This window comes from Rhinolophus hipposideros, assembly GCF_964194185.1.
Source record: "Rhinolophus hipposideros genome assembly, chromosome: 2".
NCBI classification, from domain to species: Eukaryota; Metazoa; Chordata; class Mammalia; order Chiroptera; family Rhinolophidae; genus Rhinolophus; species Rhinolophus hipposideros.
This window is the reverse complement of record NC_138048.1, coordinates 46,158,085-46,182,372: the sequence shown is the minus strand read 5'-3', so window position 1 is coordinate 46,182,372 and position 24,288 is coordinate 46,158,085. Positions and strand designations below refer to the sequence as shown.

The 24,288-nt window shown below is 42.1% G+C and overlaps 1 protein-coding gene across 3 annotated transcripts in view; it reads right to left on the bottom strand.

Annotated features, from left to right (window-relative positions):
* The window catches only part of ARHGAP31 (Rho GTPase activating protein 31), a 105,275-nt gene that overhangs the window by 17,914 nt on the left and 63,073 nt on the right, over positions 1 to 24,288 (bottom strand). For 2 of the 3 annotated variants that reach the window (XM_081064686.1, XM_081064688.1), the window contains exons 4-8: positions 12,211 to 12,293; positions 11,141 to 11,248; positions 10,305 to 10,447; positions 4,270 to 4,468; positions 1,816 to 1,940 (exon numbers count right to left, since the gene is read on the bottom strand). In XM_081064686.1, the coding sequence (XP_080920812.1) occupies positions 1,816 to 1,940; positions 4,270 to 4,468; positions 10,305 to 10,447; positions 11,141 to 11,248; positions 12,211 to 12,293 (658 nt within the window). The remainder of the gene's footprint in view (positions 1 to 1,815; positions 1,941 to 4,269; positions 4,469 to 10,304; positions 10,448 to 11,140; positions 11,249 to 12,210; positions 12,294 to 24,288) is intronic. The other variant, XM_081064687.1, reaches the window with a different exon arrangement.

The following is a 24,288-nucleotide window of genomic DNA, read 5'->3' as shown; positions in this document are numbered from 1 at the left end:
AGGATCATTTGAAAGTGAGTTTCAATATTGTGACAATTGATCCTTAAATACTTCAACTTCAGCATATGTCTCTGAAGGACCATTAGCACACTCTGAAAATTTATAATTCTAATACCCAGTGTATTTATCACCCAAATTATCTTTTCCAGCCTTTTGTTTAAAAAAACAAAACAGGGTCGGCCTGGTGACTCAGTCGGTTAGAGCTCCATGCTCCTAACTCTCAAGGCTGCCGGTTCGATTCCCACATAGGCCAGTGGGCTCTCAACCACAAGGTTGCCAGTTCAATTCCTCAAGTCCCGCAAGGGATGGTGGGCAGCACCCCCTGCAACTAAGATTGAACACAGCACCTTGAGCTGAGCTGCCGCTGAGCTCCCGAATGGCTCAGTTGGTTGGAGCGAGTCCTCTCAACCACAAGGTTGCCGGTTCAACTCCCACAAGGGATGGTGGGCTGCGCCCCCTGCAACTAACAATGGCAACTGGCAAGCTGCGCCCTCCGCAACTAAGACTTAAGGACAACAACTTGTAGCTGAATGGCACCCTCCAAAACTAAGATTAAAGAACAACAACTTGACTTGGGAAAAAGAAAAAGTCCTGGAAGTACACACTGTTCCCCAATAAAGGCCTGTTCCCCTTCCCCAATAAAATCTTTAAAAAAAAACAAAAACAAAAAACAAACAAAAAAACTAGGATCCAATCAAGCTTTGCTCATTGCATTCGTACATTTACCTTTTATAACTTGTTTTTATAACTACTGTTCTCATTTTAAAAAAATCATACCTTCAATCTATAATACTAAAGGTCATTGTGGCAAATTTATTTGGTCTTCCCTTTCTGACTCAATATTCAGTGGGATTGGTTATATTCCCCATTGTAAGGTGGGTCCCTCAGTTCCTTCCTGCTTCAGTTCTTATTCACTACTAAGATATAATTCTCACAGGGAAGCATCGGGAGAAGGGACAGATCTTCCTTATAGTAGAGTTCAATTAATGAATGTAGAAGGAATAATGGAAACAGAAAAAGACCCTTTGGGCAAACACCACAGTAGTAACTGTTGCAGGCAGGAACCACTGATGGAAGCTAAAATTCATGGATGGAAGTATGATGAGAAACAGGATATTTGCATAGTCTCAAAATATCTCCCACCAGATACTTATTAATTGCAAAGGAAAAAAATAGTAACTTAACAGGAACAAAACCTTGTAGAACGCACTTTAACCAAGTGATCAGAGTTAACATCGCCAGCCATAAGATACTGACATCATCTGTCTCCTGATACGATACCCTGAGACAGACACAACATTCATCACCTGAATCTAATCATGAGAAAACATCAGAAAAACCCAAACTGAGGTATATTCTACAAAATAAATGGTCAGAAAGACTGACAAACTGTCCTAGACTGGAGGAGATGAAGGAGGCATGACCATGAAATGCAATGGGGGTTCCTGGACTGGATCCCGGACCAGGAAAAGGACATGAGTGGGACAATTGGCCAAATACAAATAAAGTCTGTAATTTATTTAATAGTACTATATTGACATGAATTTTCTGGCTTTGATTATTGTATGATGGTTATACAGTATGTTAAAATTTGGGGAGGCTGTGTGAAGAGTATACGAGTTCTCTGTGTACTACTCATACTTTTGCAACTTTTTTTGTATGTCTGAAATTATCTAAAAACACCAGAAAGACTCACTAGTTAATTTATCAGTTTCTCTTTCAGGGCTAGTGAGTTTAATGTGATCGAACCAAAGACTTAAGAAGCAGAATCAGGGGGGGAAAAATCTCGTAAACATAACTGTTGTTGATTCTTACCTGAGAGCCTCTGTCCTCTCACAAACACACTCCCATTTCTACTCAGCTTTGATTTGGAGTCTGATCCAGAACGTCCCAGATTAAATATTGATTTCCACTTCTTTGATTTACTGGAGAGCTTTCTTCTAAAAGAGCCAAGCCATACGGGGTTAGTTTGGTAACTAGTCATCTCAATAGGACTTTTAAATTGAGAAGGAATATCCCAATCATGTTCTAGTTATGTATGGCTCTGGCATGTCAGGAAATTCCTCCCTAAAATCCAAGTTGAGCCTGACTCTCGCCCTGTCTAGAGATGCCCTAGAGCACGGGTGTCCAAACTGCACGGGCCAACTGCGGCCCAGGATCCATTGTTAATTGGCCTGCAGCAAGTTCCAAAAATATATTTAGTTTACTTAAATAAACCAGGTGAGGCAATACGTACTTCACCTCGAGTGAGTGGCCCGGCTGTTTGTGTATTTTACCGCATATGGCCCTTGGTGAAAAACGTTGAAAAAAGTTTGGACACGCCTGCCCTAGAGGATCAAGCTCTTCTTTCATGCGTCAGAACAAAGGACCACATTCCCAGAACAAAGGCAGGGGTGGGGCAAACAGAAGCAGGGATCAGTGGGAGACTCAGAGGTCACAAGCAACCACACAGTTCTGGGAATTCTGGGAAACACTTCGGCCCTTGGTTTCCAGAGGTACCTAGTTTTTAAAGGAGTAAACACTAGACTTCAGGTCTGTTATGCTCCCTGCACTGTGGGCCACGCTGCTGTCACATCCGCAGGTGAGGAAAGGGCTAGAGAAGACTTTCGTAGACTGCAAAGGGGGTGTATGAAAAAGCAACTTGAAAAAGAGTCTGGCCTGGGAGAACTGAAGGCTGCTGGGTGAGGTCAGTGGTCACTGCAGAGAAATGCCCAGGGTAGATAGTGGGTCTCTCATTTCCCTGATATCTGGCACCAGGCTGCTTCAGTAGGAGGCCAGGAAAAGAGTGCTGAACTGATCTGGGGAGCCTGGTGCCACCAGGGGTCACCACCAGGGGTCACCACAGAGTCCCAGCCCTCAGACTTCCTCAAGTTCCAGGATGAAAGCCTGTAACTTAGGGTTTCCACGAAGAACTTTTTCTCCAGAGAGGTCTCATATAGCACCCAGATCTCAAGCCCAAGGTGTTTTTACCATTAATCAGAGATAGATCTGTAGTGCTGGGTGGTTTTGGATCTGGCCTGTTTTTTTCAAGCACTTGGCCGTGGGTGGATTTGACAGGATGGTACAAACTGGGGTATGGTGCAGCCCAGGTGTGGTTGAAGGCACAGGGAAAATGCACTTGATGGTCCTACTGAGGTACTCTTCTCCCTAATCCCTGGGTGGAAGTCTTCTTCTCCAGGGATTTGGGGGGAGGAGCGGAGGGGCTCAGTCTCTAGAGAGCACTGTTCATGCACGCCAGGAAATGGAGGCTTTCTTTCCAGGTGAGTTCCAGGTTTGCCATTCCCATAACATGCAGTATGACAGATACCCTCTCTGCCCTCCCCGCCCCACATACAGCTGTGCAATGTGGCAGTGCTCTTTCTCCAAAGAGAAACATCTTGGAGAGGATACTGACGAGGTATGAGATGTCTGTTTTCATACCTCTTTGCACTGACCAAATAGCGAGGATGACAGAAATGGCAATGCAGATTGCCTTTCAGCCCCTCCACCTACTGTCTGCCTAGAACTTAGGACTCCTGCTTCAATTGCTGCCTCCTTTTTATAGTAGATTATGAAGGAGATGGGCAGAGGGAAATGTGGAGAGCAGGATTGCAACAGAGGAAGTGAGAAGGAGAAATGAGGACAGAAAAGATCCTATGGATAAAAATGACGTATTTTTGGAGGGGAGGGACAGCTCTGACAGGTATGAGAGGAAGAAGGGAAGCCAGAGATGGCATCTCCAAGTGCTGCACCCCAGTTTCCAATCTAGAGTGGCACTATTTGTCAACTCGTCCTCCATTCATCTCTATGCCTTTTGTAATGTTCCGTGGAAGTGAAGGATGGGAGGAGGGAGTCAAGTTTTTCTTTTTAGCAAAGTGCTTTTTGAAAATGTCAAGCCTGTTTTGTCTAAACTAAGGAGTAAGGGATTTTAGTCGTGACTCTTTATATTAGGTTGGGGCAAAAGTAATTGAGGTTTAAAAGTAATTGTAAAAACCGCAATTGCTTTTGCACCAACTAATACCTATGAGATCCACTCCCATCCTGGTTCTAGGGAATGTCTGGTGGAAGATTGGGGTCTTGATAATTATGGGGCAGTGAGTGAAGGCAACAACCACACTGGTGAGTGAGAGTTATGGCGACAGATCCTTTCTCTTCTGGAATGTTTCCTTTCATCCCAACCCAGACTGCATCCCCAACCCATGCTGCCATCATGGCCGTGAGACCATGTTGCTGACTCTTCTGTCCCCCTCCAGCCCAACATCTCCCTGAATGTCAAAGAATGCCACTTACTTGTTGTCTGGTAACTCCAGGACAGTGTGGAAGAGGGTGCCCATGGGAGGAACAATCTCAGGCAGGCTATTCTCCCTCCTTTCCTTCCGAGCAGGATGGTTAGTGGCCAGGCTCCGGGCCTGAGCTTCCTCCAGGCTCACCAACTTCATGGGCAGGGAGAGGGCTGGCAAGGTCAGGCTCTTCATGATGGGCCGGTTTTCTGTAGAGAGGAGAGAAGAGCTCATGGACTCTTGGGAGGCCTTGGTCCAGCCATATTCCCCAGCCACAGCCCCTCCCTTCCTGACCTGACAAGGAGCTCCTCTCGGGCATGGTGGGGACTGGGGTAGAGTCTGCACACAGGACACTGACAGCCCTTCTGGCCAGAAGAGCCAGAGGGCACACAGGTTTCAGGTGGTAAACTGCACTAACTGTACTTTCACAGAGGAACCATTCATTCATTCATTCATTCATATGGCAAATATTTATTGAGCACTTACGGTGGGCCATAGTAACCATCAGTGGGTCTTTAATCCTGGAAACTGCCTAGTGCTTTGGCCAGGTGGGAATGTCTGTCCAGCCACAGAGGTGCCTCCCTCAGTGAGGGTAAGGCAGGAGACTGCCCCTTCTCGCCACAGCTGGAGAACAGAGGCTCCAAGACAATTTAAGGTTGGAGCCTGTACTTTCCCTAGATTACCCAGGCTTATATCTCTACAGTAAAAAGACATTTTACAGCCCATGCTATTCTCTAAAAGATAAGAGGCTATTCACGTACTACCCAGCCATGTTCTAGTTTATGCAAGCTAATCCTTTCCTTCTGTAGTTTTTTTTAGAAATAGAAGTGATGATGAGAGATCACTGGTGTTTAGGGTTATCTCTTTCCTCCAAGTCAGTGGTTCTCAGCTTGGGGCAATTTTGCATCCCCTCCCTCCAGCCAGGGATATTTGGCAATGTCTGAAGACATTTTTCATTGTCACAAGTATATGTGGGAATGCTACTGGCGCTAGTGGGTAGAGGCCACAATGCATAGGACACTGCCTCATGACAAGAACTAACCAGCACTAAATGTCAATAGTGCCCAGGCTGAGAAACCCTGATCTAGTGAAACAAGAAGAGGTCTAAGTTTGCCTCAATTTAGTCTTTTGGCAACCTTGCCAGTTTTCTGTAACTTTGGAAGGTGTGAAAAGACTCAGTGGTCACTTGGGCCCACTGAGGCTAGGAAATCATTTTGGTATAGGATTCACCTCATTTTCAGGAACGACCTTGATAGCACTGTTTCTCTTTGCAGAGCATGACCATCTCTGGGTAGAGGGAAATAAAATCACTGGAAAAGGGCCTTGTAGGAAACCGAGGCAGGCTGTGACCCTGGAGTGTTTTCAGGGAGGGTATTATGGCAATCATTCAGCAGGATGGCAGTGAAGTGAATCTGGGATCCTAAAAATGTTTCAGTCAAGTTGGTGACTTTAACTTGGTTTTCCTACTTAATCCAAAGGAGGTTAAAATATTTCAATTTAACTTGCTTTCAATATGTGTTCATAGATTGTAGATTATTTATTATTTTGTTTCTTAAAAAATTAAATCACTGTGGGAGCAACTGGGACAATGGAAGAACGTACACTGCAGGGTCAGGAGGCCTCGGTTCAGTGCCCACCTCTCCCCGTAGTTCTAGGCTCCGGTATCCTAAGGCCTACTCATCGTCTCTGCGTAGATGTTTAATAGGCATCTCTAACTGTGCATTTCCTAACAGAGCTTGTGATTTCTGCTCTTCACCTCTAAACTAGTATCTTCTCCTATCTTCTCCAAGTTGGTAAGTGGCACCATGGATCACCCATTTGCGTAAACCAAAACCTGGAGAAGCTATTTTTCACCCCTTCCTTTCTTTGATGCACCCCCTCCTCCTACATGCAGCCTATAATCAAGTCCTATAATTCTACCTCCAAAATACCAGGGTGCCAAAAAAATGTATCCAAGTGGATACTTTGGTCAATGTTGCTCAAACAGTAGTTTGTCGTAAGCAGAAGTGTCTGGACATAGATGGTAACCACTTTGAGCTCCTCTTTGTAACAGCAGAAGTCAAATGTGATTCGTATTCATCTTTTGTTATCGGTGTATATTGAGTATTACAATTTTAATACAGTTTTTTCCTTTCTTAAAATGTGTATACAGTTTTTTGGTACCCTCTCTATTTCCTAAAGCCAGTCACTTTCTTCCTTTCCACTGCTAACATGCTAGTCCAGGCCACCATGATTTCCCACCTGATTTCTGTCATAGCTACTTAACTTGTCTCCCTAAAAGGCTTATTGCCTTTGAGTCTGTCCTTCAGATCTGAGCCAGATTGCTCAGATCCTGCACTCCCTGCTCTAAATCCTCCCATGCTTTCACTGAGAACAAACCAAACACTTAGCAACACCTACAAGGACCTTCCATCTGCTTTCCCTCTCCTTTGCCCACTGACAAAGATATACAGTAAAATTTTTGAACGTATACTCCCACTGTATATATGTATATATTTGTCAATTATACATATTTACCACTGTATTAGTGTTATGTATAATAGGAAACACGAAATTATAAAGTTACAATAAAAATACATGAAAAAAAATTATAATCATTTCTTCTAATACCTGCACTTCAGTACTTTGGTCTCTGGTGCTCCCGAGGGTGGGGCAGCCCACTTTGGAGACCATATTGGCTTGGGCCACACTGGCCTACTTTCCCACTCCACGGTGAGCGCCTTTCCACGTCAGAGCTTTTACACTCCCTGTTCTTTGTGTTTGGAACATTGCTCATGTGACTAGTTCCTTTAACTATTCAGGTCTCAGTTCAAAGATCACTTCCTCAGAGACCATGGTCACTGTATCCAAATAACACCCCCAAGTCACTGACCATCCCATTACCCTGATGTCTTTTTTACCCTGATGTCATGGCATTTATGGCCTTTGAAGTGATAATGTACTTATTTGTAAACTTATTTATTGCCTGTCCACCTAATCAGACCATAGCTCTAGGCAGGGCAGTGTCTTTGCTGTCTGTGTGATTACACTGTCCTCTGTGTCTAGAACAGTGCCTGGAACATACAAGGTGCTTAATGCATACTTAATGCATACTTTGAGTAAATCCATAGTGAATCTTGGGTATATCACAATCTCTCTGGCCTCATTGCTTTCATTTATCTATTAAAGGTATTGGATTCTATGACTTTTATAATCTTTCCAGTTTGCAGTAGAACCCTAGTTCCAAATCTTAAATTCCAGAGGAAAGACTTATTCCATTTTGTGTAAACATTAAGTATGATTCCTTACCAAACTCAATGCAAATTTATGACAAGGACATTTAAATGAAATGCATTAAATAATAAGTATTGGAGACAATCAAGAGTTAAAGGCTTAAGACTAAATTGGCAGGGGTGGCCGGATGGCTCAGTTGGTTAGAGCACAAGAGCTGAACAACAAGGCTGTATGTTCGATTCCCACATAGGCGAGTGAGCTGCACTCTCCACAACTAGATTGAAGACAACAAGCTGTTGCTGAGCTTCCAGAGGGGAGGCTGGATGGCTCAGTTGGTTAAAGCGCGAGCTCTCAACAACAAGGTCACTGGTTCAATTCCCCCATGGGATGGTGGGCTGCGCCCCCTGCAACTAAGATTGAAAACGGCGACTGGATGCGGAGCTGAGCTGCACCCTCCAAACTAGTTTGAAAGAACAATGACTTGGAGCCGCAGGACCCAGGAGAAACAAACTGTTCCCCAATATTCCCCAATTAAAAAAAAAATTTAAAAAGAGTAAATTGGATTTCGATATGCAAGACAAAAGATGATTAAGGCAATGGTCATAAAAAAGCAGGTATTTCCAGGTTAGAATTAGGAACAACCGTAACACTAACAATCATGTCTGGGATTTGCTATCTAGAAGAACATTTCCCCAAAGTCATTAATAATAAATAAAACACAATTGTTTATTTACCTATTTTCCTATTTTTTTGCTCACAGACGCAGTACAGAGTTAAGGAAAGAACATAGGGTAGACGACCTTAGGTTCAATGTTAGGCAGTTACTAAGCTTTTCTAGTTCTCTGGTTCTTCACATATAAAATAAGGTTGATACCAACTTTATGACAGTTGTGATAAATCAATGAGATGATGTATGTGGAGTGCTTGCAATAGTTCTTGGCATAGAATAAATTCCCAATAAATTATTGGTTGACTCAAAAGGATGAACGAATGAATGTACATTACTTCTTATTTACTTTCAAAAAAGATTTATATAGCTTACAATAAATAATACATCTATAATGGGGAGTTAAAATAAAGATAAAATAAATGTCAACCACTCCTAGGTATATAACCAAGAGAATTGAAAACATATTTTCACAAAAATTTGTACATGAATGTTCACAGCCACATTACTCATAACCAAAAAGTAGAAACAACCCAAATGTCCATCAACGGATGAATGATTGATGAACAAAATGTGGTTTATTCATACAACAGAATATTATTCAGTCATAAAAAGAAATGAAATACTAATACATGTGAAATATAGATGAATCTTGAGAACATACCATAAGTGAAAAAAGTCAGTCACAAAAGGCCATGTGTTGTATGATTTCATTTGCATGAAATGTCCAAAAGAGGTAAATCCACAAAAACAGAAAGTAGATTAGTGGCTGCCAGGCCCTAGGGGGAGGGGAACATGTGGTATCACTGCTTCATGGGCATGGGGTTTCTTTTTGGAGTGATGAAAATGTTCTGGAATCAGACAGTGGTGATGATTGCACAACTCTCTGTATACATACAGTAGAAATCACCGAACTATATACTTTAAAAACGATAAAATAGTGAAATTTATGGTATGTGAATTTTATCTCAATAAAAAAAAAATTTAAAGGAAGGTCATAAACCACAGAGAGGACAGAATGGGGTGGGAACAATTATACCAGGAATCAAAATTTTACGGTAATTGCAATTGATTATTCTGATGATTATACTTTTTGTTTGTTTGTTTGTTTTGTTTTTTTAAATATACTAGCTACACTGGAAAAGAATGCGTTGATCAGCTAACACAAATGATTTGCAGACACCATTCTCATACACTACTGGTTCTCCAAATGTGGACCTGACCTGCAATAGCAGCAGCACCTGGAAACTTGTTAGAAATGCAAATTCTCAGCAGCACGCCAGACATGCTGAATCAGAAACTCTAGGGTTGAGGCCGAGTAGTCTGTGTTTTAACAAGCCCTCTGGGTGGTATGATGTGAGCTAATATTTGAAAACCACTCTGACACCAACGGTCGTTGCCAGGTTTCTTGACCAACTGGATTCTGGTTTTTACAAATTAGGCTCACATGAGTTCAAACAGCATCACACAATTGACTCCTAGGATTATGCTGTTATAAGAGCTATAGGACTGAAATGTAGTATCTTGCATCCCATTAACATCCAGCCTGAAATAGTTCTGTCTTTGTCGCTAATATGGCTACCGTGGGTTCAATGCTAACTTGTCTCTGCATACGCACACCCACAAACACACACTCATTTTTGTGTGCATCGTGCCTCGTACACGGCAGAGCAAAGTAAGCACTCAAGAAATGCTTGGGAAGAAAATGCATTCTGAATATACATATGAGTATGAACTGATTCACTTAAGACTTCCAGATAAAGACATAAGGATCTTCTGAAATATATTATATTGAAAGTAAAGATGAAATCTAATGGTTAAAGAGAAGAATGTTGCCAGTGCTTCTAGATATTAACTCAAAGAGTTTAAGGACGCACTAAAACCAACAGAACAGGATTCCAGCTCACCACGCCACATTCACGGGACAGGCCAGGTCTGCAACTGATCAGAAGCAATCCACAGCCACCCACAAACGCCTCACACTTTCGCTGTACACATACAGAGGTGTATATGCCCAATCTCTAGACACTGACACACACACAGCACACACACACAGCCAATACTCAGCGCTAGAACCAAGGCCACCCTAACTTATTCTTGGGCCCCATAAACTAAGGCAAGAAACAAGGATGGGCTAGTGGGTGTATGCCAGGAGGAGCTTTTACCATCGTTCTCCAGAGACCCGGGTGCGCCATTGTTAAAGATTTGGTCCACATGATTCAATATGAACTCAATCACCACTTGCTGGACTCGGACAGCGAGGAAGGCTGCATCCCCATTGCAACCAGTGGCTTCGATTTCTTTGGACCTAAACCATGGAAGGAAGACATTCGGTTGAGTGAGGCAGCCCTACAATCTGAAGCAGTAAGGGGAAGCCAGTGGGCCTTTTGTACAAGCCCCATCTCCTCAACGTATATGGTTTGTTCATCTGTAGAATATTTTAACTATTTAAGACCAATTAAAGGGACTCTCCAAAGGCTATGAAGCCCAACACACTGAACAAATTTAAAACAATTACCAGGAACTGGGCATTGCAAGACTATAAACACTGTATTCGTGAATATCTAGGAATTGATTTTTTTCTTCACAGGATCTCCTTCCACCCCCACCCAATTGTTCTGTGGGGCACGTCATCATTTACGAAGTCATAGGAAGCAGCTGATTCAGGTTATAAGCAGCTGTGAAACCAACAAAAACAACAAAAACCAGTAAGCCCCAGAGACAAGAAAGGCCTTTTCAAGAAATCATAACACACAGACCCATCACTTTAGCCACATCCTGGTATAGCCAGAAAATGCCTGTGGAACCTAGAGTTTCCAGGTTAGCAGGCAAAGAACTTAGACTATTAAAATCACCTTTAATTCACATGTGCTACAAAAGACGACTTAGCTACAGGTTTGTCTTCAAGGGGCTTTCATTTTGAAGATTCCAGTCTTCATAGGAATCAGTGGGCTGCTTGGAGCCCACGGGGGTGGTGAGAAGGTGAGGTTATGGTGGTTACCTGAGGAGGTTTGGCGCCCACACCAGGGCCAGGTTCCTGGCGTGCATGTTGGTCTTGCTACTGAAGGAGGCGATGTGGGCCAGGTGTCGAATCAGGTATTCCAAGGTCCTGTAATGATTCATTTTTAAAAAACAACACAACAACAAAGTTAGAAACTTCAGTGCCTGTGTGAAGCCTGACATCTGGAGATAATTTCTAAGTTTGGATTTGAGAGACTCTAAATATTTCTATGTCATAAATTCTGGAGGGATATCAGGAAGTTATCGAGATTGATGGAAGTAATTTTCTTGGCCCTCAGCATACTGGCCTGGGGTGGATAAGGGGGATGGTCTTGTCAGAAGACAGCTGAGGCCCTTGGAGTGCCAGCCAGAGAGAGAACTGGGGGAGATCCAGCACCCAGAGCCTGAGAGTTCTTAGTGGCTCCCTGTTTCCGCTGATGCTCAGGGCAGTGGTGCTCCACACAGTTCTGAAACCAGCTCTTATCTCTTTTTGTAATTCTTCAAGCTACAGGTAACTTCATCCTTGTTAGGAGGTTCATTCGTGGATGAATGACACCTATTATTGTTAGAAGTTCTTTCTTACATCAAAATCTGCCCCTTTGTAAAAGATGGGCAGGCTTAGGGAACCCTGGGAAAGGTGTTAAGATTAGGGGCTACATTCTGAGAAGGAAATGAAAGGATGGGATGATACTGACGAGCGAACAGAGAGATCAGTCAGCCAAATGCTCAAGGGCTACAGTCAAATCCTGTTTACAAATCATCTTTTGTTCCATAGATTTGGTTATGCTATGAATCTGGGTAAGAACCTAGGATATCACTGTGAGGATATTACTGTGTGATCAGAATCAGGGTGGACTCTGAGGGGTACCCTAGGACACGGGCTGCCCCTTCCCTCCAACGTCCCTGTTCAGACACCAACTCACTCTGATAAAAGTGACCTGTTTATCCACCTCAAAATGCCCCAAAAAAGCCACTGTCCACTAAATTTGTTCCCTTATATGATATCAGCCTGCATCTGTGGTATTATACCACACTAAGGGGCTATAAATTTGTTTCACCAAGGATTCTTACCTATAATGGGACGGGGGAAGTTCCTGGATAACATTTTGGATTCGGGCCAATTGGCCTTCTTCTGGGCAATGCGACACGGCTTCCTGAAGAGAAGAACATAAGGAACCCAGTGAGAGCCCGAGAGGGTGGACACCCACCTGCGTCTGCTGGTTTTACTTAGGCTTCTGGTACATCAGGCTCCCAACCATGCCTAGAGATCATCCTTCTAAGAGGTATGCTTTTCTAGTAAAAACAAACAACTAAAATCCTGTGGGTTGCTTGGGTCTACATGGGGCCTAAGATGGGTATTAGGTATCTGGTAAAAAAGGTGTAGAAACTTGGGTGTGTCTTGTGTGGCAGAGTCATAGAGACACTGGGAGAGATTAAAGAGACAGAGACAGAGGGAGACAGGGTGAGACGGGGAGATGACAGAGTGGCTCCATGTTTACTCAGCCAACTGTCTTCTTGGGTGCAAACAGCCACTCCCAACCTAGCCGGAGACTATTCCTTGACCTCGTTATTCAGCGCTGCCTGTCAGAGATGCTGGGAAGCAGGGAAGACGTGCCTTCTTAGCAGGATAAGAGCTTTGTCCCCGAGACCCAGTGGCTTTGCCACTGGTTGTTCTCTGTGTTGCTCTCTGGTTGTTTCCTGTGTGGGGTATTTTGTTCCCCCCTCAACCCAGCCCTTAGGAAAGGCAGGGACATCAGTAAAGGCAGTGATCACAGGCTTGTCTGGGGCTTTCACACCATGCAGGCGTCACTGTGCAGACTCCCCCGCACCCCTGCAATCCTGAGACTCTCTCCTGCCATTGCCCAGGCTCAAGGGCCCCTTCCCAGTGCAGTGGCTGAGTGCTAGAGAACTGTCATCATGGGAGCAGTACCTAAGTTCAAGATCAGTAGTAATCACATCTTTGTTTATGGAAGTATAATTTACAAATATTTTTAAAATGTACAAATCTTAAGCTATAGCTCCATGAGTTCTTTCATACGCATTTAACCACGTAACACTACCCAGATCAAGGTACAATTTAAAAGCAGCTCGTGAGCTCACTCCAATCCTCATGGTCCTGAATCCATAGGCATATGTGACTTACAGTCTTCTGTTTCCTCCTGGTGCTGGAAACTCGCTTGACATTTGTATATAATGAAAAATATAATCATAAAGTATATTCTTTAATTTGGTAAATACTGCCCTGTGCAATTCTACCAAAATAGATCCTAATTGTGGGGTGTGGTTTTCTTATATTGTTCACCTCTGTTCAGTCTTTAGCTGTCATCTGCTCACTTGTGTACAAAGGGTGAAGTCGCATAACAGAGTACCAAACTCTGTTATGAGAATTTTTAGGCACAGAAAAGTGGAAGGATACCTTTTGGAAGGATAACTTCACTGGATACCTTCTGTTTGCCAGGCCCTATGCCAGGCCACACTTGCTGTGTGTTCTCTGCTCTAACTGACTACTCTAAGGCACTGCCCCAGCCTGGACCTCCCAACCACCCTCGCTCGCCTCCATTTTTTTTCCATAGCAGTCTCCACCATTCTGTAGTCTATATAATGTACTTATTTATTAGGCTTACTGTTTACTGTCTGTCCCCTCGCTAGATGTAAGCTCGTTAAGTGCAGGGACATGATGAGTCTCTGTGCCTGGTACACCGATTTGTTGAACGACTATATTCGATTTCCCTACATGCCGGGCTTTGTCCACTGAGATTTTTTTCTGTTGTTTTGTTTTTTTGCCTTTTTTTATTAATTGAAATAAAATATATACACAGAAGCTTACCATTTTTAAAGGCAATCAAAACTCTCTACATGGGAAAACTTTAGAGTTTGTTTCCAAAGCAGAACTGGGGAGGAAGGTGGGACGGGGAGGATCACGGTCACAAGTGTCCCCGTCTTCTGGTGGGTTTGCAAGCTGGAGAACAGAGCCAGCATAAGCATGATCTCTGCTACAATCCTTATTTTTTGAGATACGGTGAGGTTGAGGACATGAATGGAGTTGGAGTAAGCACACTGACACCTCTGTTCTCTTCCCGGGAGTGGTCATTTAGAAAACAAGATTTGTGAAGAGGACTCTGGCTGCCAGGGCAGGGAAAGCCTCATAAAAGGAGAAAGGGGAAAGAAGCTACAGGGGAAGGAGGGGCAGCGGAATGCAGTGTGGACCATCCCACATTCTGTCCTGCAAAGGGGGAGGGGTGGGATCTCCCTGAAAAGCTAGGAGGAGCTTGGCCAAGCTTGCACATACACCCCACCCCACCCCATTCTAAAAATGTGTCTGGGGAATAAAGGTGTAGATGAATTTAACAGCCCACATGGAAAGTTCCTTTAATATTTTAGGAAGTTGTTAGTCATCTTTGCTCTCTGAGAGGCAGGGCTGGCTCATCCCCTGATGCCTGTAGGTCCCATTTGGGATTGGTGTTTATTTCATGATTCACAGCCTCTCCGCATCACACTCCAATCCTATTCAGAAGCTCTCTAGGTCCTTGTTTCTCTCCTGGAACAGTACAGTTATTTTTAGCCTGGGCAGCCCTGTCCACAGGGTGGACAAACAACCTAAGGCTCTCCCTTCCAACTGCACCCCAGCTGCAACTCAGTCCTCGCCCTTTATTTTGTATTACTTGTGTAAAAATCATTTTTTTTATTTTAAGTTATTTCGAGCAATTAGATAAAACAGTAATTCATTCACATAATTTTTAAAATGCAAAAGACCCAAGGGACTACACAGAAGAAAGTTAGTTTTTCTTCCAACTGCAGACTCTCAGTCTCTAGAGGCGACCCACGGTCTTCATACCTATTCGTCTTTGTCTCCCGTGGAAGCAAGCCCATCTGCAAATGCCCCGTTTCCCATCATTTTCCTCCTTGCTTGCTCCATGCCTTCCATGCTGGCCTCCACATATTCCCTCCATCAAGCTCAGGAAAGTCCTCCACTGGGGCCTTTGCACCTGTTGTTTCTTCGTAACACCCTCTTCCCCCAAATATTTGCACAACGTGTTCCCTTGCTTCATTCTTGTCTCTGTTCAAATATCACCTCAGAGAGATTTTGGATTATCCTACCCAAAATAGCAGGCCCCATCGTTCTCTTCCCCCATACCTGCATTAATTTTCCTCATGGTACTTATCAACAGTTCTCCTTCTAGAGCTTTGCTTTAAATTTGTCATTTATCTCCTTCATTAAAACGTGAGTTGCACGAGACCAAGGATTTTATCTGTCTTGCTTACCATGAAATCCCCAGCACCTAGAACTGTGCCTGCCATACACAGTATACATAGTAGGTGCCCAACAGATATTTGTTGAATGAAATGAGTAAGTGAATGAGTCCATGTTTTGCTTTGCATTTGAAAATGCCAAACAGCCATACTTGGGCCACACTTCCAGGCCATGACCATCTGAGGACCATACTTCCATTGTGGGAACACCAGCGGAGCTGAATTTAACTAAATGCAGTCATAGGTCTCTTTAAAAAGAGGAAGATTTGACAGAGACAGAAGAGAAGGCAACGGGACCACAGCTGTAGAGATAGGAGTGATGCGGCCACAAGCCAAGGAAAGCCGACAGCCACTTGAAGTTGGAAGAGGCAAGAAATGGGTTTTCCCCCAGAGCCTCTGGAAAATGCACAGCCCTACTGACACCTGATTTCAGACCAGTGAAACTGGCCTCAGACTTCTGGACTCTAGAACTGAGAGACTAAATTTCTGTTGTGTAAGGCACCAAGTTTATGGTTATTTGTTACAGCAGCCACATGAAACTAATAAACATGTACTACTCCAAATTTAAAAAAGAAATCTGAAGGAAAAAAAAAATCACCTGTTATCCCACCATCCAGACGTAACTACTATTAACCCACTCACAGATGAAACATAATATGAGAAACAATGTGCCCAGGCTTCCCAGCACCAAATATGAACACTGGGATCATTTCCGATTTAGTTGCGTCTATGCTTTTTTCCATTTAACTTTATATTGTGGCCATTAAATACTCTTCAGAAATGTGACTTTTCACAGCTAAGATTTATTATCATTTATTTAGCCCATCCCTTCTTGTTAGACATGTAGCTACTCCCAAAATTTTGATATTATAAATATTGCAATGAAATACTTGTAAATCAACTATTTTTTGCACATTTGACTATTGTCTTAGAATGGAGTCCTAGAAATAGTTTACTGTATTAACAAAATATGAGCATTTTAGGAATTGTTGATGGTAATTTAAAATGACTTTCTGGGATGTCCCCCAATATATACTTCTAATAGAAAACTATGAAAGAGCCACTCTCGCCACAGTTATCCAATTTTCCTAACACTCTTTGTTTACTGAATTATTCCTTCATTAGTCTGGGATGCTTTCTTAATCTCACATTAAGCTGTTCAATACCTGAGTCTATTTCAGAGCTGTTAACTTTACTTGAAATAGTATGGCAGTAACTAAGACAGAATGGTAAACCTTTACTTCCATTTACTAGCTGTACAACCCCAGCCAACAGTCTCAATTTACTTATCTGTAAGAGAGACAATAAAACCTACTTCACAGAGTTATTTTGATTAAATTAAATAAAATTTGTGAAAATTTATCATATAGTTAGCATTCAACAATTGGAAGCTACTATCATTATTATTATGCCATTAATATTTTTCTAATTCTGTTATTATTCCATCAAGATATTATTCTACCTTAGCTGTTCAAGTGGGTTTAAATAAATCACTGTAAGAATGTGTAACAATGTAATAGAGCTATTTCAATGCCCTCGAAGGTTTGCTTATATGATCCTAATTCATTACTGTGATCAAAGGAACCTATTACATGATAAATTCTACAACATAGTTAACTTCACTAGGTCCTACTTACGTAGAAGTCAGTTGTCACAACAAAACATTCTTATTTTATGTCTTAGTGTCAATTAACTATGTTTAAATACAATATTAGATTTTCTTGAAATCTGATGACAAGTTGACAATAAAAAATATTGCTTCGGTATTTTTCTGTTGCTGTGGTAGATCAGAAAGATTAGCAGTGTCAGGGAACAAAAGTGGGGACAGATAAATATGGGTTTTGTTCTGAGCCTACAAATCAGATCTGAGAAGAAACTATATTTCTGAAGTTTCTAGATAAGAGTTCTTATCTATCCACAACTATCATAGAATAAAATTTAGTTACAATAGAATCAATCAATTCTTTACACAAAGATATTCTATCATTCTCAAGGATGATACTACTGTACCAAGACAATTAAAACTATATAGAAAACAAAGTCTTATGCACAAATTAAAACAACAATAAGATATATTTTTGGTTGATTCAGATTGGCAAGTAATTTAACAAACTGAAAATATCCAGTGTTTGCAAGGTTCAAGGGAAAAGAGCATCTTGTCTTTCTGGAGAACAATTTGGTAATATGTAACAAAATGTTAAATAAAAACTTTTTAATCAGTAAATCTATTTCAATGATTTTTTTCCCCCAAAGATATAAACAAACAAAAGTATAAATATAAATATATAAATACAAATATATGTATAAAAGCAAAGCATTGACAGACAAAAATGCCTATCAGTCTGAAACTGGTTTCAGAAATCATTGCACATGAGTGAATACTCTGTAAAAATAGTGTCTTTATATTTGTTAATATGGAAAGATGGTCATATTGTTAAATTAACAACGTTGCAAAAACAGCAATATATAGTCTGAGGAGTGAAGGTGAGGAGAGAGTTTGAGAGAGAGAGATATATAAGATGTCTACTAAAATGTTAATAGCAGGTATGCCTGGGGTGGAGGATTTCGAGTGATGTATAGTTTCTCCTTTATACTTTTACGTATTACATTATCTTTTACAATAAAATTTTATTTTGATTTGGAAAAACAAAACACAACAAAAACACTATGCAAGGAGTAAAAGAATGAAGAAAATATCCAGATGGTAACTGTAGTTGTCTTTGGTCTTTAATAGGCGAGATCAAACGTACCTTTCTACTTTCCTCCATTTTCCAAATTTTCTTTTATTGAGTCGGACTACTTTAAATATGAGGAAATACTCATATATGCTGATGGTGATTATAATCTCTGGCAGACTCACATGAGGCCCACAACCTTTCCTCCTGGTTCCTGGGAACGACTCCTCTGTGGTCCAATGGTCAGATCCCACCATCATTTATGACAGCCACTCAGAGGTTCATTTGCCTTCTGCCTTAGATTTCAAGGTCCTGTTAGATATCTTAGGGTCCCCTAACCACTGGTACTTCCACATCACCTGGTACATGTGGTCTTCTTTAGTGATCAACATTTATGTCCAAGTTTTTTGTGTGTTTTGGCCTAATTATTTTCATTAAAAAAAATTAGTGTATTTTTAAAAAGATTTTTAATAAAAATATAGCTAACATACACTATTGTATCAGGGGTATACCATAGTTAGTCAACATTTACAGACCTAAAGAAGCGATCACCATGACAAGTCTAGCAACCATCTGACACCTTACCAAGCTATCACAGTATTATTGACTATATCCCCATGCTGTACCCCATGACTTATTTGTTTTATACCTGAAATTTGGATCTCTTATTCCCCTTCACCTTTTCCTTCCTTTTTAAATTTTTCAATTACAATTGACATTCAATATTATTTTACGTTAATCTCATGCGTACAGCATAGTGGTTAGACATTTATATAATTTAAGAAGTGATTCCCCCTGACTAGTCTAGTACCCATCTGACATCATACATAGTTATTACAATATTATTGACTACATTCCTTAGGCTATACCCTACATCCCCATGACTCCTTTGTAACAACCAATTTGTACTTCTAATCCCTTCCTCTTTTTCACTCACCCCCTCAAACTCCCCCCATCCCCAATCTGGCAACCATCAAAATGTTTTTTTGTATCTATAAGTTTGTTTCTGTTTTGTTTATTTTGTTCTTTAGATTCCACATATAAGCAAAATCACATTGCATCTGTCTTTCTCTGTCTGACATTCCACTCAGCACAATACCCTCCAGGTCCATCCATGCCACCGCAGATGGCATGCACTTATTCCCTTCCAAGGCTGAGCAATATTCCATTATATATATGTACCACCTCTTTATCCATTCTTTCATCGACAGACACCCAGGCTGCCTCCACATCTTGTAAACAACGCTGCAGTGAACATTTGGATGCACATGTCCCCTCAAAGGAGCATTTTGGGTTTCTTTGGACAAATACCCAGAAGTGGGATTACTGGGTCCTTCATTGTCTCTTGTGATAGCCTTTGTTTTAAAGTCTATTTTATCTGGTATAAGTATTGCTACCCCAGCTTTTTGTGTCCCCCCCCCCCCCGCTTCATTTTCATGAAATATTTTTTTTCCATCCCTTTGCTTTCTGTATGTGTGTGTCTTTAAATCTGAGGTGAATCTCTTGTAGGCAGCATATGTGAGGGTTTAGTTTTCTTATCCATTCAACCCTCCTATGTCTTTTGATTGGAACGTTTAATTGATTTATACTGAAAGTAATTGTTGCTAGATATGTATCTATATAGCTATATGTAGGTATATTGCCATTTTATTATTCATAATTTTGATCTTTTTCTTTTTTCTCCATCTTACAGACGTCCTGCTGAGTCTCCTTGCAATACTGGTTTGGTGGTGATGAACCCCTTTAACTTGGTTTGGTGATGATGAACCCCTTTAACTTGTCTGGGAAGCACTTTATCTGTCCTTCGATTCTAAATGATAGCCTCGATGGGTAGAGTACCTTTGGTTGTAGGTCCTTGCTTTTCATAACATTGAATATTTTCAATGTTCTGTGTGTCAATCCGTTCTGGCCTGCAAATTTTCTGTTGAAAAAAATCAGCTGACAATCTTATGGGGGCCCTCTTATTAGTTACTACCGTATTTGCCGGCATATAAGACGACTGGGCGTATAAGACGACCCCCTAACATTTCCACTCAAAATACAGAGTTTGTTATATACTCGCCGTATAAGACTACCCCCTCTTCCGCACACCTTCCACACACCAAATAACTTTCAGTTTAAAATTTGCATCATACTTCTTTCTTTTGGCTGGTGCCATGATAGGGATGATAGGGGTTTGACTGGTCGACATTTTCTATGCTGTACTGTACAATGGTGCAGTATTGTGGTTGGCTGTTGGCTGTATACAAAGCCTGATTTGATTGGTCCCTGCTCCCTGTTTGCCCACCCTGTCACTATAGCAGTCTGGTCCACCCTTGCATCAGCATCTCCCTGGGACCTCACTAGTGCGCAAGTGCGAGCTCTTCAACATTCTAACAGGCACCATGATAGCGCAAAATCGCGAATCTTCAATGCATATGTAAAGAAATATACGGTAACCCGAATTTACCACACTCGCAAAATCGCACACAGCCGACCATACACCCAGTATGGTATCGCGATTCGCGATTTTGCGCTATCATACTGGGTGTATGCTCGGCTGTGTGTGATTTTGCGAGTGTGGTAAAATCGCATAACAGCAAAATCGCATAACAGCCGAGCATACACCCAGCAGCGCTGCTGATGCCTGAACGGTATGTGGAATGAAGTGGGCGGGCATCGGGAGGCCACTATGGCACGGGGCAAGCACTATGGGCAGTCTATCTGAAGTGTACCTGGCGTATAAGATGACCCCCCCACTTGGAGGCATATTTTTCGGGGCCAAAAAATCGTCTTATACGCCGGCAAATACGGTAGTTGCTTTTCTCTTGCTGCTTTTAGGATTCTCTCTTTGTCTTTAATCTTTGCCATTTTAATTATAATGTGTCTTTGTGTGGGCCTGTTTGGGTTCATCCTATTTGGGACTCTCTGCACTTCAGCACTTGTATGTCTATTTCCTTTGTCAGGTTAGGAAAGTTTTCAGTCATTATTTCTTCAGATATGGTCTCAATCACTTTTTTTCTTTCTTCTCTTTCTAATACTCCTATGAGGTGAATGTTGTTATGCTTGATGTTGTCCCAGAGGTCTCTTAAAACTATCCTCAGTTTTTTGGGGTTCTTTTTCCGTTTTGTTGTTCCAATTGGTGTTTTATGCTACCTTGTCTTCCAAATCGCTAATTCAATCTTCTGCTTCATCTCTCTGCTGGTGATTCCTTGTAGTGCAGTCTTCATTTCAGTTATTGTATTCTTCATTTGTGACTGGTTCTTTTTTATGATTTCTATGTCCTTTTTTATGCTTGCTATCTCTCTGTTGAAGTTCTCTCTAAGTTCCGTGAGCATCCTTATAACCATTGTTTTGAACTTTGTCTCTGGTAGGTTGCTTGCCTCCATTTTGTTTTGTTCTTTTTCTGAAATCTTCTCCTGTTCTTTCATTTGGGGTATATTTCTTTGTTTCCTCATTTTGGCTGCCTCTCTGTTGTTTGTTTCTTTATGTTAGTTAGATCTGCTATGTCTCCCAGTCTTGGCCAGGTGGCTTATGTAGTAGGTGCCCTATGGGGCCCTGGAACAGTCTCCCTGGTCACCTGCTCTGAAAGCTCTAGGAGTGTCCCTTGTGTGCGTTGTGTGTTCCCTACTGTTATAGGTGAGCCTTGATTGCTATTGGCACATTAGTAAGACTGAACCTCAGGCTGATTGGCTGTAGGGTTTGGCCATGTCCACAGCTTATGGACTGCTTTACAGGTGGCTTACCCCACTGAGTGGGATTTGCCCTAGTGGGCTTTGGTGCCTGTTGAGACCACCCTTTGTGTGTGCACCTTGTGGGGCTAATTGGGTGGTGCTCTGCTTTGGTCTGAAGCCAACCTCCAAGTATATTGGTTCTGGGGCCTCTTGGGAGGGGTTCCAATGCAGGCCCAGGTCACTCACTGTCTGTGACTGACTAGGTACTACCTGTTAAGAGATACAAAGTGATCCGCAGTTCGCTGCCCATGCTAAACCTGAAGGTGAATGGGAGAGGCCATGCTGCAAACTGAGAAGGGCTGCCACCAGTACCATGGCTGGGGTAGCTCCACAAAAAGCCAGACACCTTGAGGCTTGCTGCCACCTGCTGGCTCCGTTAATGTTCAACTACTGATAAAGCCTCAAGCAATACACAAGTTGGGTGAGGGCAGGGTGTCAGGGAGTCACTAGAGTGAGAAGAGCTTTGTTCCCTAGGTTAATGTAATGTTTTGGTGCCAGTGCTGAGCCTGGAACTACCTAGCAAAAGTCTCAAAGCACACCGAGGCCAGTCGCCACCTGCCTGGATCCTGCAGACTCCACTAGTTTTCCAAGAAAGAGTGCAATGCAGATGGAGCTGGCTGCTCACAGAGAAAGTGCCTCTGGCACTGAGGGAGTTGGGTAGGGTGGGATCCCAGACTCACCAGGGTAAAGCAGTGGAGCTCACCAGACAGATTCAGATTTGGCAATGTAGGGGAGGGGCCCACACAGGAAAGATGGCACAGGAGAAGGACCCCACACAGGGAAAATGGTGAATGTCCTCCAGTCCTATCTCTGAAGCTACACACGTCAGTCTGTCCTCCGTATGTCTGATGCACCCCACGTCACTGTCCCTTCACCAGAGGCCAAGGGGAGTGCCTGCGAATGAGTCTGTGCAGGAGCTGTTTAAGAGGACACCTGGGTTTCCTGCAGCCTTCTGTCCCATCAAGATGGTCAGAATCCCCACTGTTTGTCAAAATCAGATGTTGTGGGGGCTCCTCATCCCAGCACCAGTACTCCAATCTGGGGAGCCTAGTGTGGGGCTGGGATCCCTTGCTCCTCCATGGGAACATCCACAGCTGAGATACCCCTCCTGATTTTCAATCACCACATGGACATTTAAGGCCAGCCCATTTTGTGTTTCTGTTTTCTTACCTGATAGCAATTGCCAGGAAGCAAAATCTCAACAGATTAAGAAAATGCTCTTGAGAATGGTAGTTTTGCAGTTTATTTTATACATTAGCATCAAAGGAGGAGACGTAAGGAAATCCATCGGTGGTAGTTTAAGACGATGGGAGAAAGCAAAGAGGGGAAATCTCTAGGATTGGATAAAAATTAAAATGGAGAGACAATACTTCTTTTACACTGGTGGGCACAGGATAGTTAACAATTACCATTTACAGCACATAGAGATGGTATTTGATGAATAAGATAAAAAAATGAGTTCTGTAGTTTAGTGCTCTCATGTGATGGGTTGTGCCCTGAGGGGTCTGGAAAAAGAGATTACTCTGACATTCCAAGGGTTTGGTATCTTAGACGCAAGATTGACCTTTGTCAAAGAAGCTTCAGGCCAAAGATGTGACTACTGGCTATGACCTGAGTTTCCTGAGTTTGTCAAGTTTAGTATGTGGCCCCTTTTTCATCCACATTTCCCCCTTCTGGTCATAAATCACTCCAAAGGATGCACTGATGACCAACCTTTTGATTGGATAATGTGGTCCCATCGTGCTAGGAAGGCTCATTCCTAAGAAGTCTCAGTGTCATCATTTGTCTTGCTGAAATGTGGACCATTGCGAATGGGGCAAGACCATAACCTTGCATGGCAGTCAAGGCCGAATTTTTTATTTTTTTCTAAAGGAAAGGTGGGTAAATGGGAGGTAGTTAGATCTTACGGGCGTTCACTAAGCAAAAAGTCACACTGGATCATTTCTAATCTATAAGCTATCATTACCCAAGTTTTGCTGTCTGTCTCACTTTTCTGTATTGCATCTAGTACTATAACGTTTAGTTATAGTTTGAGGCCATACAGTATGCCTCTTTAGTTTTGACAATTTGACCATGACATGGGTTCTATTTCCTGTTGTTATTATTTGTTGTTGTTATTATTTTAAGACGGTCCATTTACTTCCCATTGGAATCATTCAAGTGTCATTCATTATTAATGTGATTCCTGCTAATTGTGTAAATGTCTTCTTCTTTATATCCTTAGTTACAAAACTTCTGTTTAGCTAGTCTTCAGATGGTTCTCCAGATTGATTGTTCTATAATTTAGTTGTAATTTAAATGTGTTCACGGAAAGAAGCAGGTACATGTTTATCTACTCAACCATCTTGGATCTCCTCAAATTAGTATATTTTTAGTAAGATTTTGAAAGTTAAAGTATAAGGAAGGAGGGAAAACTATCTGTAATCCCATCATTAAAATAAATGGTTATTAATCTTTTGAACACCTTTCTTTTCAATCATGTTTTAATATACAACTGTGTATCTATGTCT